The sequence below is a fragment of the Eurypyga helias genome, unplaced genomic scaffold (genome assembly GCF_000690775.1).
Source record: "Eurypyga helias isolate BGI_N326 unplaced genomic scaffold, ASM69077v1 Scaffold9020, whole genome shotgun sequence".
Classification (NCBI taxonomy): Eukaryota; Metazoa; Chordata; class Aves; order Eurypygiformes; family Eurypygidae; genus Eurypyga; species Eurypyga helias.
In genome coordinates, this window is record NW_010225009.1 from 1 (window position 1) to 18857 (window position 18857).

General features: G+C 39.3%; 1 protein-coding gene across 1 annotated transcript; it reads right to left on the reverse strand.

Annotated features, from left to right (window-relative positions):
- Positions 1 to 520: 520 nt before the first annotated feature.
- Positions 521 to 18483, reverse strand: DENND3 (DENN/MADD domain containing 3; the record flags this gene model as incomplete). Its single annotated transcript, XM_010147696.1, has 11 exons — positions 521 to 691; positions 1233 to 1495; positions 2940 to 3461; positions 4280 to 4461; positions 4766 to 4869; positions 8913 to 9009; positions 11767 to 11922; positions 12388 to 12506; positions 13896 to 14114; positions 16802 to 16921; positions 18372 to 18483. Coding segments are annotated over 11 exons (2065 nt in total), but the record flags the coding sequence as incomplete, so codon positions are not given.
- Positions 18484 to 18857: the final 374 nt, after the last annotated feature.

Here is an 18857-nt window from a genome sequence, read left to right on the forward strand (position 1 = left end):
CATGTTGCTGACAAAGATGTTAAAGTTCAGCAGCTTGAAAGACTATGTGGTTTAAATGGAAACCCTGTTTTGTATGATCCTTTTTCTCAAGGTTTCTATGGCAGAAGAATACATCTTGCTCAATTTGCTGAAAGGATCTACAACCACCAGGGTTCCAGCATCGCAAAACTCTTTCTATGCACTATGTTTTGAAGCAAGGTGAAGAAAATCTTTTTAGTTTGGATAAATATTCTCATATGTTGTGAACTTCAGAAACCACTTTACTGAAGTAGTGACTTACAGTTCCATGCCAACACATCAGACAAAATATCCCACATTCTTAAATGTAATCTCTTTTTTTCCCCTCTTTGTATTATTTCACAAGTAGTATATTTAGAAGTAACAGCAAAAATAAAAGTTTATTACTTAGCTATTGTTTACTGAAACCTAGAAGTTCTAAGACTGATGCATGAATTATTTAGAAGAGAGACAGAAAGCACATACTCCATACTTATTTAGTTACAAATTCCCATATTTATACCTTGTGATCATCTGCCATTTTCTTTCCAGCCCACATTTCTTTCACTATCAGGTACCAGAGATCACACTCAGTTTTAAGGTTCGCTTCAAAGGCTTCTTTTTTAGATAACAATTTAATCCTCAGAGTAGGTATTCTCAGAAGAAGGAAAGGTACAGTCGTGCTCTGAACATCCTGGAAAGGTATGAAAACACAGAAAACAAGGAGGATGTACCATGACATCACAGATAAGGTGCAGCATACAGGGCAACTTTCTCTGCTTCTAACTACAGCTGATGATTTCAACTGTCTGTCCACACCATTAAGCAGAGATGGTTTTATGAAAACGTAGGCTCCAAACATCATACAGACTGCACTTCACAGCGGATGCAAGCTGGCTGGCTCACACCCCAGTGAAATAAGCACACAACACTCGTGGGATTAAATCTCTTGAGCTCAGTATCCCATGTGCTGCGCTTTGCACATTTCTGTACACCTAGAGGTTATGACCTCTTGATTTTTATTCTATGATGTCAGCACCGAGGCAAACTGTACAACATCAGCTTTGAAATTTCTGGTCCAAAGACACAGAATTTTGTCTAATTACTCATGGGTTACTGACTTCAGATGTGTTTCTTACACTCCTTACTAAAACATTGTGAGACAGATCTCTCGGCAGAACGCAACATGCCCTATCTCCACAAGCATGCAAGAGAACAAGGTACTTGGTGCTCACCTCTATATCCCTGAAAGAAGCAATCTGGACATAGCCATGACGTCCTCCCTCAGTCAAAAGGAACAAACGCTTTTGGGTCAGAGCTATTTTTCCTACCCCATAGTTAGTTTTAACTGAGCAGGATAACTTGTAGACACATTCATTTTTGTCTAGATGCTCAATTACTGTTGGTGGCAGATTCACATCTTGAGCTTCTGCTTCAGTTTCTTTCCAGTAGTTGTAGAAATCTCTGAACGTTTCAGGATCGATTTGTTTCTGATGGCCTAAAAAATTTTAAGGATATTTTTTACTGTGAGAAACGATTATACAGATTTGCACAGAAAGATAGCTTTAAAAGATATTAACTTTCTAATTGTGCCTGTAGCAGTATAATGGGTAAGCAAGGTGCAAAAACTACAAAAAACAGGCCTGGAAAACAGTTAAGAGACAAAATTTTGCTTTTTAGGTAATGAAGATTTCTCTGCAGTTAGCCTAGGCCATAGACCCCATGCATTTGGCATCCCCTCTTCCACCCTACTCTTTGGAGGGAGGGAGCAAATGCTCTGCCAGTCTTGCTTTTTTAAATCTGTACCAAAAATCCAGTCCACCAATGGGAAAGGATTTGTACTTCCCTACTGAACTGAATACTTTCCGTTATGACTTTTCAGTTATTTACTCTATTGGGCTGTATCACATACTTACCAATCTGGGATAAAAGCTGAAGTCTTAACTGTTAAAGACTTCAGCAGTAAGTATTCTAAATAATTCATTATTCTAAAAATTCAAGTGTTTGGACAAAAGAATCTCAAGGCCAGGCTGGATGAGGCTTTGAGCAACCTGGTCTAGTGGAAGGTGTCCCTGCCCGTGGCAGGGGGGTTGGAACTAGATGGTCTTTAAGGTCCCTTCCAACCCAAACTATTCTATGATTCAAACAAACAAATTCTTGCAACACGTATGCTACCCCTGGCTTCAGAAAATCTTGTTTATAGTCTTGCTATTTGACCAATGTTTAATCCTTTGTGCCCACCAGAGTAACTAGGCATAGAAAGAGAACTGAACAGTATTTTGTAAAAGCACCCTCAAACTATGTCTGAAGAAATCAGTCACAAGATTCAGATCTTGAAAAGGAGAGAAGAAAGTGTTCTCAGATATAAATGTAACCTCTCCTTTTGCTACTGGTGACCATCCAAGAGGAATTTAACTGCAGCTACCTGAATTCCAGATTTTGTTAGTTTATTTTTAGCAGACTGCCAACTTGCCATGTTACCTAGTGCTTTTATAACACAGACATATTTCCATTAGCAATTGCTATTTCTATTGCATATTTCCATTAAATATTGCATATTTCCATTACCAACAGTCCTGCATTCAATTTACTCACTTGATGGTGTGCAGTTCTGCTTTGGCTTAGAATAGTCAAATCACAAAACTAGCTCACCTGGACAACCTGAAAAATTGTAAATTGCGTGCCTAAATGCAAATAGATTCCTTGTCTCTACTGTAGATGCAAATATAGACATTCCTGTATACAAAGCTATTCTCCATAATCAGCCTAATTAAATAAAATTGTCCATAAAGCTCACATCTTGTGAGGCTCATAAAATGTTGGAGAATAATTAAAAAGAAAAACAACCAGAGATAAAAATTTTATTTTGGTTCTTTAAAAAACAATTTGAAAGTGTCATTGCACCAACGGAGATGGTCATTAAAAATGTATCTTATACTCACCTACTGTTAGGGCATCAAATAACCGATGTATAGTATCTCTATCTTTGACAATCCCAGACTCCTGGATTCGCTTCACAAAATCACCCAGTTGCATGTGTGTTTTGGGCAATTCAAAATTTTTTACATGGTCATCTATTTTCATAACTTCTCTTTGTTTCTCCATCACTCGACTGATCAGTTTCTTCAGCTCAGGTTTGCGGTCTGCTTGAGAACGCTCAGAAGGAGACATGGTTTCCACTATTTTTCTTACAAGATCAGTAGGGAAGATTCTTAAGTCTGTTTTATCTAGGTTCTGAAAGTCAGAAAGTGCATGTAGTAGTTTGCCTTGCATCAAGCTAATAAGTCCCCGGAGGTAGAAGTACCTCGCCAGCAATGCTGAGTTATCAGGTGGTAAGGTATTTATAGCTTTGCTGAGATGGTTGAAGAAGTCTGTATAGTAGGAATGAACACACTGGAACATCAGAGGAAAGTGAATTTCTGGGATTTTGAACGTGCTAACTTGTTTGGAGGGCATTTTTACAGCTGAAAACAAAACACAATGAAAGAACATTGATTAGTGTAAGCAGTGAATAAAAGTGCAAGTATCTTCACAACCAGCCATACTACAAACAATAAAAAGAATCTCCAGCACAGCAACCAGCAATTACATGAAATCACATTAAATCCAAGTAAGAATCACAGAATGGTTTGGGGTGGAAGGGACCTTAAAGACCATCTAGTTCCAAGCCCCCTGCCATGGGCAGGGACACCTTCCACTAGACCAGGTTGCTCCTGGCTTTGAACACTTCCAGGGATGGGGCATCCACAGCTTCTCTGGGCAACCTGTTCCAGTGTCTCACCACCCTCTGTAATTTGTAAGATTACAGCTGTGCCAGGGACAAGGATATATTTCTATATGTCCACTGTCCTTATCATCAGAATATTCCATAATCTGATAATATCAATTCTGGGAAAGATGAGAAAAGAAACATAAAAATTAAAACCCCATGCAGTTTCTATAAGACTTGCTTTGTTCAACAGTGAGAAGCCTCAGCCCACATGTAAAGATAGTGGAGAACTGGACATACAGTGGGTGAGGACTGAACATGGTTACTGACTCAGGAAGCAATTGCAGAGTATCAATTCCACTGTGTCCAATCAGTCTTTTCTGGTACAGCAAAAATTACAACAGGTTACAGGCTGATTTAACATGCAAAAAGCGGCACAGACAGGCCCCAACTCCAAAGGACCCAGCCTACCGTTTCTTTCCAGCTTCTGACACTGTCTGTGAAAACTGTTCAGTGATGTCACCCATAAAAACAGACAAGACACTATATTTGCTCAACACATTCTTCCCTTACCAATGCCTGTTTCTATTCGTCGCAGTGAGGAATTTCTAATAGGACCCTCTGGCAGCTTGATATCTTGCAGATTAGGCATACTGATTACCATACGCCTACTAATCATATCCTGTGGATTAAACCGTTTAAAAGCCATTTTCTCCATAGTCAGTCTTCTCGGGGTACGAAACATCAAGTCTAACCTGAGAAAAAATAGAACTCGTTTTAAAATCCAGTATATGTTCACACTAAATTACTATTTGATTATTTTTTGTATAATAATAATATAGTACCAATTTATGATATAACAGTCATGGATGGGCATGCTCATATCACCCTTTTACAGTAATCTTAACAAAATGGCCTATCAATTATTCATAACCATATTCATAGATGACCTGATCTCATACCAAGAGAGTCAATCTCATACCAATACAGTCCAAAGGACTTTTCTCACCGATATCAACAGAATATTCAAAACCAGAATAAAGAACGAGAGGACTTTACCTATCCTCTTCAGACTGGGTACTCAGCTCAAGTCGAGCGAAAGCATCCATCTTTCTGTTCAGACGAGCTTTAAGAAAAGAGTGAAACATGTAGGTCTCTAAAACCTGTGAGACACAAACTGGTTAACTGCGGATCATTTACAAATTACATTGTCATTAGCATGTTTTGCTCATTTTTATTACCTTTACATATGCAAAGCTGAGAACTTCCAATTTAACAATCACAAAACCAAAAATATTTGAAAGCTTCAACAACAGAAAGCTAACTCGGTTTATATTCACTTTCTGCACTTTCACAAATCTCAAACCACCCTCCAAAAGATGAACCCAAACAAAAGTGAGAAGTATGGAGCAAAACAGAGAGTTTAACAGTATATTTTATGCCTATAAGTAAGTGTTGATAATATTGTCTACAGTTTGGGGTAAGACGTTTGTAGCACTCTAACATTATGACATTAAACGTGAAAGATGCGTCATCTTTTTGCCTGGTAACCCCCCAGAATTGTTTCCTTCTCAGGTAATTATTGTGGTGTCATCCAGAAATAACTTCTAAAAGGTCAAATTTATACCTTTAGGATAGAGAACACCCTAAAAAATGCCAAGTGCAAATTAAAACAAGATGAAAGCCAGGATTTGAAGCAATACCACATGTGTACTACATAAACCTTAATTCTAGCACAGAGATTTTAGTGTTGTTTAAAATAAACAATTCAGAAAACTAATCCATTCAGGAAATCAAATGCAAACCTCATCAGGAGACAATATTGTTATAGCAAGGAATTCTGCCTTTATGTTTATACAACCTCCAGCCTTTACAAACTTGACAGTTGTAGCTATGAATGTAATTATGAAAAATTACTGTGATTAATTATATACCCCAGAGGATTACCTAAGATACCCTTGTCAGTCTTGGTGTTTATCACAGGACAAAAAAAGACAAAAAACCAAATCAACCCAAAAACTTACTAATCAGACATCAGTGTATTTCTGTGATGTTTTTAAAAAACAAATGAGAAAGATTCATAAGTATTCTAGGTACTCTGAAATTAATGAAAACACATCACCAACAAATTCTTATTCAAGACGGCTTTTATCAATCCATTTACAACCTGTTCTGTAAAAAGGCATCTAAAATAGCATTAAGATTTCTGCTTTTAAGTATTTCTCCAGTAGATGGCATGCCTTGCTGCCAGTTCATAGAATCACAGAATGGTGTGGGTTGGAAGGGACCTTAAAGACCACGCAGTTCCAACCCCCTGCCGTGGGCAAGGACTGTACAATTGTATGTACAGCGGCTGACAAGCTGCAGACACCAAGTCTTTTCTAATAGCTTTAGGAATTCTCTTAATGTAATGCTAGATACCACTAGCAACCACTCCATATTGTGGTATCTTCTAAGATTTACTTGCAAGCAAACCTGTCACTATGTTATTTGGTATTTAAGTGAGTCAACTGCTCAAAGCTCTGCTTAAATATGGACATCTGAATTTTCAATGGATTCTAAATTTCAATTCATAAAACTGCCACTACTTCATTTATAGCATTAGAAACTGCTACTAAAATGAATTATTTCTATTCATTTGAATTCCTGGTCAGAACATTTCCAATTAATTTCTTTTCTGATTACCTAATAATAGTTTATTTTTAATCTTTCCTTTTTGTTAGTTTAAGAACGTTTGCCAGTGTCACAAGCTTTATCCACCTTCATCAATTTGTTACCTTTGAACTGCCAGACATGGTGCCAAGTTTGGCAACTACAGTTTAAGTAAAATGAGATACTTCTCTGATCATTTCCTTTACACACTGACATCTCACATCCCAGAGAAGCTGTGGATGCCCCATCCCTGGCTGTCTTCAAGGCCAGGCTGGATGAGGCTTTGAGCAACCTGGTCTAGTGGAAGGTGTCCCTGCCCATGGCAGGGGGGTTGGAACTGGATGATCTTTAAGGTCCTTTCCACCCAAACCATTCTGTGATTCTATGATCTCCTTTAAATGGATCTCCAGAAACTTTTAGCATATGTTTGAAGTAGGAAACAAAACAGGAAACAAAAAAGGTGTTATCAACCATGGTCTGTTGATGTTAATGAACAGATCTTTTTGCCAGGTGTAAGAGAATTACACCACAGCACCAACTTCCCAATTCTAGTGGCAAACATCTGGAACTTTCATACGCACCCATGGAACATAATTAAAAGCAAATGTAAAATGGCAGATGCACTTTCTTACATTCCTTGTTAAATCTTTGCTTTGAACCACGGGTTTGTTAAACAAGCTATAGTATCGCCAAAAAAAGTGAAGACAGAGCTCAATAATATTTTACTTTTAAGAAGCTTAAGTAACAGCACAATGTGTCTTACAAGTGGTTTGAATAAGAAGCTACTTAATAAAAACTACAATGGAAATTGCATCAAAGGGTGCAGTAAGTTGAGAAAGATGGTTTTGCACCCCTTCAGAAATTAGGTGTTGACCATAGACACTCCCAGTTTAGGGTAACAGTCTTCCAAACAATTAGTTTTTAATTTAACTAAAGTAGACATTTGGTTAATAATCATAACACTTAGAAAAAAAGGAAAATCACAAGAACTTCTAACTTTGGACTTTAGCTTGCAGTGTCAAGACCGAATTCTCCTAGAACACCATCCGTGCCTAGACACAAACCCTTAAATCATGTAAATTCTGTTTCTCAAATACACATCAGTTCAGTTTCATTCTTTGAAGGCAAATATTCATTTAATCAGGTGCAAAGAGTTTACTGTAAAACAACAGTCTCAACCGCAAGGATGAAACTCTGAACCTTCACACCTCCAGCAAAGTACCGTAACGCTGTAAGATAGTCTCACAGGAACCAGCGTAGTCTTAATCTTTATTTCTCTTCCTGCTCCTTTCCTTCTGTTCCCCCTTCCTTCTCACCCAGAGGATCTCCAGGCTTTGATGGTCAGTGACAGTCCTACACCAAAGGCATAGAGAACTGCTCTAACTCCTACAGCCTGGTGGCCAAGACACTTTCCTTTTAATGACGAAATTACACCCATCCCATTTCCTTAGGATATACAAAGCTATTACATGAAAGGCAGAGTCATGCACCAGCAATAGGACCAAATCTGCATCCTTCATAAAAACCTGGGTCACTGTATGCACCGGGTGAAAATTGAGTCATTTTGGAGCTTCAGCAGATCAACTTATGCAAACAGGATCAAACCGATGAGGGCAGATGCAAAAGGGACTCAGGGCTTGCACGGAAAAACCCCACACCCCTACAGGGTTTCAAAAGGGACTCAGGGCTTAGATGGAAAAACTCCACACCCCTACAGGGTTTCAAAAGGGACTCAGGGCTTGCACAGAAAAACCCCACACCCCTACAGGGTTTCAAACTCAGGTAAGTATCTAACAAAGCTCAGTTAGCAGGACGGCTAAGAAAAAGTAGGTGGGGATTTCAAGATGTCCTTTAGCCTCCGACACTATCGGGCGTGGCCCAAGTTTATGCACTATTTGAGTCTTACTTCAGGGGCTTCACCAGCACATAAAATTAAGCTACGGTTATGTTACCTAGTAAAGCACATGTAAGCTAAATCAGCTTATGTGCTGTATGCCCTGTCACACCGCAGGCCCTCAGGACACCAGTGCCAGTCATGCTCAGAGCCAGCAGCACGCGTTCGCTGTGACGCGTTGTGGGAAACAGGCTCGTGGCCCAGAGCTGAGGAGGCATCAACCCCATGCCCTGTTGCTCAGGCTACAGACAAAGCAGGTACTTCAGTTGGTGTCATATGAGCTCCCTTCTGCTGTGCTCACAGGCTTGCTTAAAACTCATGTCTACATATGGGCTTCAATCCAAGCATATTGGACAGGTGCCTGTGCTTAAAATACAGTTTCGATGTAGCTTTACTGACCATCTGCCATAGGTTAATCTCACCCCTGAGGAATTACATTTAATTTACTCTGGAATTACACAGCTCCTTGCTCTCCAAAATGCTGTTTACTATTTTATTTGTTTATAGTAAATAAAATACATTTGGTAAAGCATTCTGTGAAAGTTGGCGCTTCAACAACACCACACAGACCGAACTGTAACCACTTGATTAATTTCTGGGATTAATCCTAAAATACAGATTAATAACAGAGATTAACAACGTATTTAACTCTGAACTTACCTTTTTGTAAAATGGCTGGTCTCCGATTGTCCTTGTTTTCAGAAATTCTTCACTGTTAAACACTCTATGTTCATAATTTAGATGGTCTTTTACCTCCCTGAAGACAAAAATAAAGAGATAAATAAGCTTGGAGATTTGCAAGCAAGTTGCACTTCTGCAATAGCAGCAGCCCACTGGTACTACGAGAAATACGCTGCAGTATCAGAAGGCAAGCTCAGTTTTAATGAACAAGTTTGAGTTACTGAATCATAGAAAAGAAGGCAAACTTCTTATAAAAGGAAGACAGGCCACCTGCTGCCACTGCCATTTCAAGTCAACAAATTCATTTACAGTCTGTGGGAACAATTGTAGTAAACCATGGAGGAGAAGCTATACATTTAAGTCATGACTTAAGGCTCCAATCCTGGAATTATATTTAAATTCCTGAATCACAGACAACCCCTCTGGAGTTGTCTTTGGAGCTAAAAAGAAAATTCTACCTATCCACGCAGGCAATCTGAAAGTTGTGAGCTGACCTCACACTGTCCCATTACACTGCATCTGTAACATGCACCTTAAATATTACAGACTAAGTAATTTTTTTCTGCACTCTCAAACCCAGCAATAACTGGCAGTTGTGACAGAGACAGAACTACTGAAGTAAGAGAGAAAGCGAGATAAGAACTGAGGCATATTTTAGTATATGCATAGTCAGCAGGCAGCAAACAGAGGCCCTGTACTATCCCTGGAAAAACAGGCGTCAGTAGTAACTTCTAAGCCAGAAAAAGTTGTTTCAGGAACAGAAAGTGGGAGTTTTTCAGAAAAAAAAAGCTTTTCTCTGAACTCAAGCCTGTGAGTAAGAAATGTTAGCTTATTTAAGATAGGTATGTGCAAGTAGCTAAGATCAAGGCTCTTCTATTACTACATTTTTTTTCATCTACTCATGCTGGGTATTGAGGAATATGAAATTCCCATACATTGTGGGATACCATGAAAACACACGAATGAAAAAAATAAGTTGGTGAGCTAAAATTTAAATGGGAAATCTCATACCCATACAAAGAACTGACAGTCTATACATTGCTTGTCTTTCATACATCAGTGATAAAAGCCCATTAACAGTTTAACAAGCCATGTGGGTTAAGAAAAAGATGGTTAGTAAAAGTACACAGTTCGATATAATCCTACATAATTTAGCACTGTTTGCTTTAAACAGAGAACCTCCACGCACACAAAAATGCTAGTGCTTCACTGAAGGCAGTAACAACTGGCAGCACAATTGGCTCAGAGATTTCCTTTCCTTCGCTCCCAGATGCTGGTAGACAGAGCATTAGAAGATAGAAGAAACAAGGCTGAAAAAAAGAACAAAGAAAGAAAGTTTGAAGGAAAGGAGAAAGAAAGCAAGAGAAGAAGCAACTCATTTTTGAAACATATCATCTCTTAGAGAACAAAGCATCTGTTCATTTTTTGTAGCCAAGAGTTTAAGACATTAAAGAGTTCAAGCTGTCAGCTGCAAAACCCATTTCCCCTCATCTTTATCTGGAACAGACTGTTGCCAGACCCTGAAATCCACCAAATCCCACCGCGGTAGCACATCAGGTTGTAAATGCATTTCAGTTTCCATATCCAGCTAGCTCTAAGGCTGTTCTATCCTCCACACCCAGCAGCTATTGTCTTCTGGAGCACGCAGTCACTTGGTAGGATCATTCCCTAAGCCGATCCAACAACAGCGAGCAGGTTAACAGAGACCTGGTGTTTGGACAATTTAACCCAGTGCCTACTGACTCAAAGTGGTAGGGAGCGTGTGTGTGAGCAATTCAGCAGCTGATTCAAAGGGGAGCACCAACTCCAGCAAGAAGCAGCAAGAAATAGCTGGGGATGGCTGTCTACACAGCTGTTTGCAGATCTCTGTCCATACAATCAGAATCTTTAGAAATGCCAGGGAGGCAGCTTCACTTTCATGGTCAAGTGTGTTAGTACCTATGTAAAAAGAAGTCAGGCATATGTAAACCAGCCATCTCCTTGCACTTTTCTGTGCAAATCGCCTACCACGCTTCCATCCCCTCCCCACATATAAGCAAGTAATAGCAGGATTTACAACCAGTACCCAGACTGGTAAAATAAAGCAGCTGTGGGTTGCACATTACATTATGTGGGTTACTCATTACAGCAGATTTAGATTACATTGTGGGTTACACATTACATTGGATTAAGAACAAGAGAACTTAGCATAGCTGGATGTTATTTTAGAGAAATAAACCCAAACCCTACTCCACATCATCGTTAAAAAGTCAGTCCCAATCACATCCAACACCCAGCATTACCTGTGCCAACACTCTGTCTTTGAGCTCAAAGAGCTCCTCTCCCTCCCTCATCCTCATGCGGTTCCACTCTCCAGCTATCCATTCTCAGCATTTGTTCAGGTAGCCAAAAGACACCCAGGTGTTCTGAACTCCTGACTCTGCTTTCCACTCTTCTATCCTGACCCAGTTTGCATTCATCTGTCTCTAACAAGAGTGACCAAGATTGTGCCCAGTTACAAACTGATATCCTTACTAAGCCTTAAGCTTTTACTAATTACAAAATATGAGAACTGCACTTCTCTTTGGGAATCTTCATACATACGAAAGGCATACAAGTTCAAAATTAGAACAGTTTCATTTAAGATGTCCTAGCAATGTATATGTGCCTGAATACATTAACTATGGATCTTCCAGCAGGCTAGCTGGATCTCCTTCTCATATATCCTCACAACAATTAAAATATTTACAAAACATCTATAAAATAAGACAAAACAAGAATATTTTTAGTGACGGTGGAAGTGTCTCAGCCAGTACCGTATGCTCTTATAACACAAAATACTATGTCCGCTCACCTGAAGATATTAACAATTAACTGCAACGTCATTTGCTGAACTTCTGTGTTCAGTTTCTGTTGCCAAGCACTTCTACGCATCAGGAGTTCACCAAGATCTGTGCTGGCTCGGAGATGGCAGAGCTCTAGATCATAATGCAGCTGAAGACACTCCACTCTACATGGGGAAGAAAATTATCGTTACATCCTAACACCAACAATTGACTTTCGTACCTCTTACAGAAGAAGTCATTTAGGCTTCACACATCTTAGAGCGAGAGAAAATGCAAGATTGATTTACAAGTGTTGACAAGCCAGCGAGATTTCTGCAAGTCCTACAAGTACAAGTAAATCACAGTACATTCAGTCCTCTTTGTAAAGAACAATAAAGTTCAGAGAATAATGCGTATCAGCAATAAAAGAGAAACAAGCATCCCAGGTGCTGCAAAATAATATGGTTATGGTTATGACTACCTCAAGTTACCTCTACATTAATTGAAAGTTTCAATTTGGTCTTATCAAATACAGTGGGTTTTATAGGAATTAAATAACACAATAATAAATAACACAAAATAAAAACCTTAGAAAGAGGGTCAAGCATGATTTATGCACTATGATAAAAACAACCTCAACGTGTTTTCACCTTTTTATGAAGATTGCTGCTGCTTGTGCTGGAACATCTGGAATTTCAGGTTCTTGAGCCATTTTAGAATGTGTAATCTCTCCATTATCAATATTAATGAGAATTAAGTCTTCAGCTTCCTTGTAATGAAAGAAAATAGAATGACAGTAAATATAAAAACGTTTACTTCTTCCTTACATAGTTCTCAGGCAATTAATTACTTCAGCAAGAAGATAAAACAGAAAACAATTAACTTCTTCCCCTCCCAACTAGATGATCATATAGATAACTAAACAATTACTTTCAAGAAAAAGAAATGTTTTTAAATTAATAGATATTAATCTCTGTACACAACAATTTGGTAACCTAATATGGTCTTCACACAGTATTAAATTAATACTAGATCTCTAAGCTTATCTTTGAAAGGGTATACATAAAAAGATATGTACAAAACCCTATGTACGCAAGGAACCTCCCTAAAAGCTTATTTCCAGTATTTACTCCTGTACTCATCCTGTGGGGTGACTGGGAAAGGGAGTCTTTGTGTATTAGTCTTAAACACATGCTAATGGACAAAAAGTCACATGGAGCTGCAGTCCATGCTGACCTCTAAGGTTATTAAAACTGCAAACTGAGAGGTCAGACTGTAACACAGTATATATACAGAAACATAAAACCTCCAAATTACATCAAAGAAAAGTTTGGTTTCTAACTTGCACTTATTTCTGATAGTAAGAGCATCTTGCTAGCTAAAAAGAAACTTTAAAATTACCTATTTCAACTTAATGCTTTGCCCATTTTGGACTTGACTAGATGAATCAGTTTCACTTTGTCTTGTAATCAGATGGATTAATCTAATATAAACATACACAATTTTTTTGTGTTTAGTTTCAAACACTCACAGAAAAACAATGCGACACCCTCAAAAAAAAAAATACATTCCCACCAGCCTTGCTCTGTGAAGTTCAGTTTCTCTGAAACCTTTTGGGGGAATCAAGCTTAATGTTACTCACTGAAACAGGCAGAGGTAAATAAAATTCTGAAAAAGGACAAAAATCTCTTAGAAAAATTGTGAGATTTTATTCTTTACATTGCTTTCTCTTTCTTATTTTATTAAACTTGAGCATGGGGAACAGCAGCAATATCAGGATATTTTCAAGTGCGTGCTCAATTCTTAACCCAGATTTCTGGAAAAGGCACTTAATTCATCCCAGAACTCTTAGCAAAAAATAAGCTCACTGATCTGAAGAGAAACTACGTATATGATACAAACAACATGTCAGTAGAAATCTTCCCCAAAATGAAATGTGAACTCACAAAAATCACGATTATTATCCTGCAGAGAAAAGAAATGCAAGGGATACAAAAATAAGCTTTTTCTAATAAGCCAGTGATCACATCCGTATGGTTCCATTACTTTCAATTTCTTGACTTCTCACACACCTATGTAACAAAAGCAAGTTTCTAAAAAGCACAGCAACAAATGCAGTGGAAGTGAACAGCAAGAGTGGTAACAGTCTAAAACATACCATGCTAACTTCTTGAAGATGATCAATATGACATCCCATAAGAAAAGATGTTGGGGCCATTACAAAATCCAGCATTTGACGAGACAGGATAGGCACAAAAGTGTGTTGCCACTGAAGAGGATGAAGGTACAACATAAAGCATTCAGCAACAAGTGTCAGCAGAGCCCAGTCAGAAGAGAAGAACACTATTCTCTGCTCAGTCAAAATACAGGTCATAATCTGGAAAAAAACCCAAAATGTTAAATGTTTAAGAAGAGTTATATCCAGAACACACAAATATTTCAACTGCTTGTGAAACTCAGCCTCACAAGTTCTGCTTTCTAATAGCTACCTTAAATATATATAAATTGAAATAATGTGTTGGGTATCTGAGGTGGGGGCTTCTGGTAGCAGGGGAAGGGCTACAGGGATGGCTCCTGGGAGAAGCTGCTAGAAACTCCCTCAGCTCCAAGCCCGTCCCTCCTCTGGCCACGGCTGAGCCAGTCAGTGCCTCTGTTTAAGTGGGGAAAACACAAAAAGAGAAGCAGCAGCAGAAGCAGAAACAGAGAGGAGAGAATCAGCGTGGAGAGAGGAGAGGGATGTGAGAGAGACAACAAGCCAGACAACAAAAGTCAGTGCAGAAGGTGGGGAGGCGGTGCCAATGACTCCATGGGAAGCCCACACTGGAGCAGTCTGCTCCTGAAGGACCACACACTCATGGAAGGGACCCACGCTGGAGCAGTTGAGGAGGAAAGCTGCAGCCCGTGGGAAGGACTCATGTCCGGTTGGTTCATGGAGGACTGTCTGCCGTGGGAGGGACCCCACGCTGGAGCAGCGCAAGAGTGTGAGGAGTTCTCCCACCCTTGAAGTGGAAGGGGCAGCAGAGACAATGTGAAATGACTGAAAACACCATTTCCCATCCCCCTGCACTGCTGAAGGAGGAAGGATGCAGAGAATCAGGAGCAAAGCTGAGCCCGGGAAGAAGGGAAAGGTGGGGGGAAAGCCTTTTAAGATCTGTTTTCATTTGTCTCTCGCTGCCCTACTCTGATCTGATTGGTAACTATTTAAATTGACCTTTCTTCCCCAAGTTGAGTCTGTTTTGCCTGTGACCATAATAGGTGAGTGATCCTTCTGTGTCCTTGACTCCATCAATAAGTTTTTCCTTGTATTTTCTCTTCCCCGTCCCACTGGGGATGAGGAGTGAGCAAGTGGTCAAGTGGTCATGTGGTCTTTTCCTACCATCTGGGCCTAAACCACGACAAATGTCCACTTAAGGATTCTTACAAAACTAACAAAAGAAGAGAACAGAAGAGCAGAGACAATTTAAGTGACAGTGAAAGTCAATGATGGTTCTGCCACCACTGTCAACGAGACTAGGATTTAACTGGAATTACTGAGTACTGTTCCCTTCCTTTCTCAGTATTAGACCATCAAATGCCTGTAAAAAGAACCCAGAGGACCAATATAAGCAAACCTGTCTTTGATGATGAACACAAAGACCACCTAGGGTTTAGACATCTAGCCAAGCATCTATTCCAGATGACAGCCAGTTAGGTTCCTTACAGTGCAACTGGAGAACAGTGCCTTCACAGAGCAATTCAGGAAGCGACCTGGAGATGTCCGCCCTTTTCCACTGATAGAAAGGGACCCAATGGCACCAAACCCAGATGCCTCAAGTGGGGTGGGGTGAATTCAAGTGAAGACTAATGACATATGTGGGACATATTATAGCACCTTCCAGTACCTGCAGGGGCTACAAGAAAGCTGGGGGGGGGGATTTTTTACAAGGGGCTGTAGTGACAGGACAAGGCATAATGGGTTTAAATTGAAAGTGGGGAGGTTTAGATTGGATATCAGGAAGAAGTTCTTCCCGGAGGGCGTGGTGAAGCACTGGAACAGGTTGCCCAGAGAAGCTGTGGATGCCCCATCCCTGGAAGTGTTCAAGGCCAGGGTGGATGAGGCTTTGAGCAACCTGGTCTAGTGCAAGGTGTCCCTGCCCGTGGTAGGGTGGTTGGAACAAAACAATCTTTAAGGTCCCTTCCAACCCAAACCATTCTATGATTCTATAATCTTGCAGAGGTGCTAGCACATTAACTCCATGCTCAAGATGCACCAGCTGCAGAGGACCATTCAGGATTTGAGATAGTTTTATTAATGATGTGCACATTGTGCACATACGCCCACATGGGTAGAAGAATGGTCATATCCCAAAAAAAACAAGCCAGTACCACCTGCTCTGAGGACTGAGGAGGTTTACAATCATCTGTGGAAAAAGGCCTCCAACCTGCTCTTCTTAGAGGAAGCAGCACCAATAATATTGATGACCTTGAGCAACCTAATTTAACTTCAGAGGTGGCCTTTTAGTGCGGAATTGGATCAGAAAGCCTCTAAAGGACTCTCGAGGCCAAAACTATTGCATGATTCTATGAAGCCCTGAAAAAGTTCTTTGCAAACAGCTTTTTGTATTTTCTTGTCTTTCTACATCATTTAGACTTTATTTATATGAGAGTGCCAACTGTTAGCAAATCATCGTACAGGTCCCTTTCCTTACACATGAAAAAGGTTCTTATGAATCCTGTAAAAATGCAATTAATGAGAATTCAAAAGAAAACCTGTCAGTCAGCTTGGGTATTTCTATTTTAAAATACAGTTTTAAGAAATTTAGCACCTATTGCTAAACCACAGGAAAAAGAAATCCAATACGACTTCATTTAATCTGGTTTCTAAGTAACAAAAAATATCTTAATAAGCAGTGTGTTTTATTGTGCCATATCTCTAATATGCAGAACTAATATTACTCTGAATTCCTGGGTTTATAATGTTTTTTGAGTAACTACTCATCTTGATTTTTTTTTTTTTTTTTTAAAAAGCACAAATTGCCAGCACTTTCATTCTCTACTACATTTTAAAGTATCAGTTAGTTTTACCTGCAGCACCTTTTCTGGCTTGAAACACAGCAAAGGAAGATGAAGATCCAAGTCAATAATTGGACTGTCTGGATCCTCTCGCGAAGGAATTATTATTTGAAGTGGTTTCATATTAAATACCTGTAATAACAGATGTTTTCCATTTACTTCTTCATTAGAATGTTCTCACAACACATTTAATTCAGGATTTTAGCTCCAACTACAAAATATTAACATTAATTGAGAGCAAGAAGACAAATATTTGCATACTGCAGAAAATTAAAATAGAGAGGGCAATATAAAAAGATGTAATAACTAGCTTGAAATATTAACATGGACTTCATCTCTTTTCACAGATACATTGTTTAGCCAAAAAAACCTTCAAATATACATATATACAAATACATTCTTTTAATAGAATTAAACTTGTTTTATTGTAAGTATAATAAAATAATGAAATTTATACTTGTAGATAAACTGGGAAACCAAAACCATTGATAAAATTCATGCGGGATATAGAAAAAATATGAATAACAGAACTGAGCATTGGTGCTAACGTTAAGAAGATGGACAAGGCAAAACAAAAGAGCTCTTTCAGAGTTTCAAATACTGCAGCTCAAATCTCTGGGGGCCAGATCCTGCACATGCTGCATATTTCAGAACTTGGCAGCTGTTTTAGCCAATAGTTCAGACAGTTTTCCAGATATGCTATTTTTTCCTTCACTCCTAACGCCTCATCCAATGGGTCAAGGAAAGCAGCTAAAGGAGAAGTCCATGGCTAAAGCAATGCTTCCCTAGAAGACATTTCAGTAAACAAAAGAGAGTGTGCTGAAATCACTGGCTTAGCTAACATATAGCTTGATTTGGGATGGGTTATAAAGAAGAAAATAGAGCCCACACATCTCAGCTTCTATACTGAATACAAACGTTTATGTGAGTTTCTCCTCTCAGCTAGGTCTTACCCAGGCAGCAGCCAATGCAAAACATTTCATCCACTACACACCGTCTGCTTCCCCAGAGTCATTCAGACACAAGAAATGAACAAGTCCAGAGCTGGACATGTTGTTCCAGCAACTGCTTTCCTTGGCCTCTTTTCTCTCACAGGGCCTACGCTACTCCTCAGTCACACAGCTGCATGTCCACCCATCTCACAATCAGGATGACAGCCATAAACATCCACATCAGGCAGCATGTCTTCCTATCAGGCACAAGATAGGGAACTCACAGAGTGACTCACTGGAGTTCCTATGTGTGTATTCAATCACATGGCCATGGCACACTGCTCAGGTGAAAGGTAAGCTTCCACCCTTATACACACCAGAGCTGCCAACTGGTCAGACAGTTTTCCAGCTATGCTATTTTTTCCTTCACTCCTAACCCCTCATGCAGTGGGTTCCTGGTCACATTGTTGTTTCATGTACTAATAAGTACACAGCCTTATTTTCAAAGCATGGATATTGACACCAGTCTTATTTCCACAAGTAAAATCTCTAAGTGACAGTGAAGAATGTCCCCCAGCTTAAAGAAAACAGCATCTTAGTGCTTTATAACCCATATTAAAGTAATTACGAAATTCAGCATCAGTAGTTACCAAGTGGAGTGGTCCTGGTGGCGGGCTGGGTATTAAAAATAATTTTGCTGCAAATTCTTTTATGTGCTCCTCAACATCTAAATCCTTGAAAGGTCGCAGTTGCACTAGCAAGCTGTAATTAAATTAGAGAAAATTAGTTATAAATAGTAACATGCAAACAGGAAAAAAAAATGCCTTTTTGCTGATAACCTAGAGCTAAAAAAAAAAGTTAGGAGCAATAAAGCTATTATTCCAGCTAATTAATTTCTAATTTATTAGGTATTTTAGCGGCTCCATTTAACTTTAATGATGCTGCTGTGTCAGAAGCAGGGTTTTTTTTACTTTCATGCATAACTTACCACTGCATCATATTTATCAGAGGATGCAGATGGAACACTGGGTCTCATGATGGCAAAGTAAACCTAGAGGCGGGACACAGCTAAAGGAAGTGTCGTACAGACATTGCTTGAGGAACAAAACACCCAGAGCCACCATAGTGCCACTGTG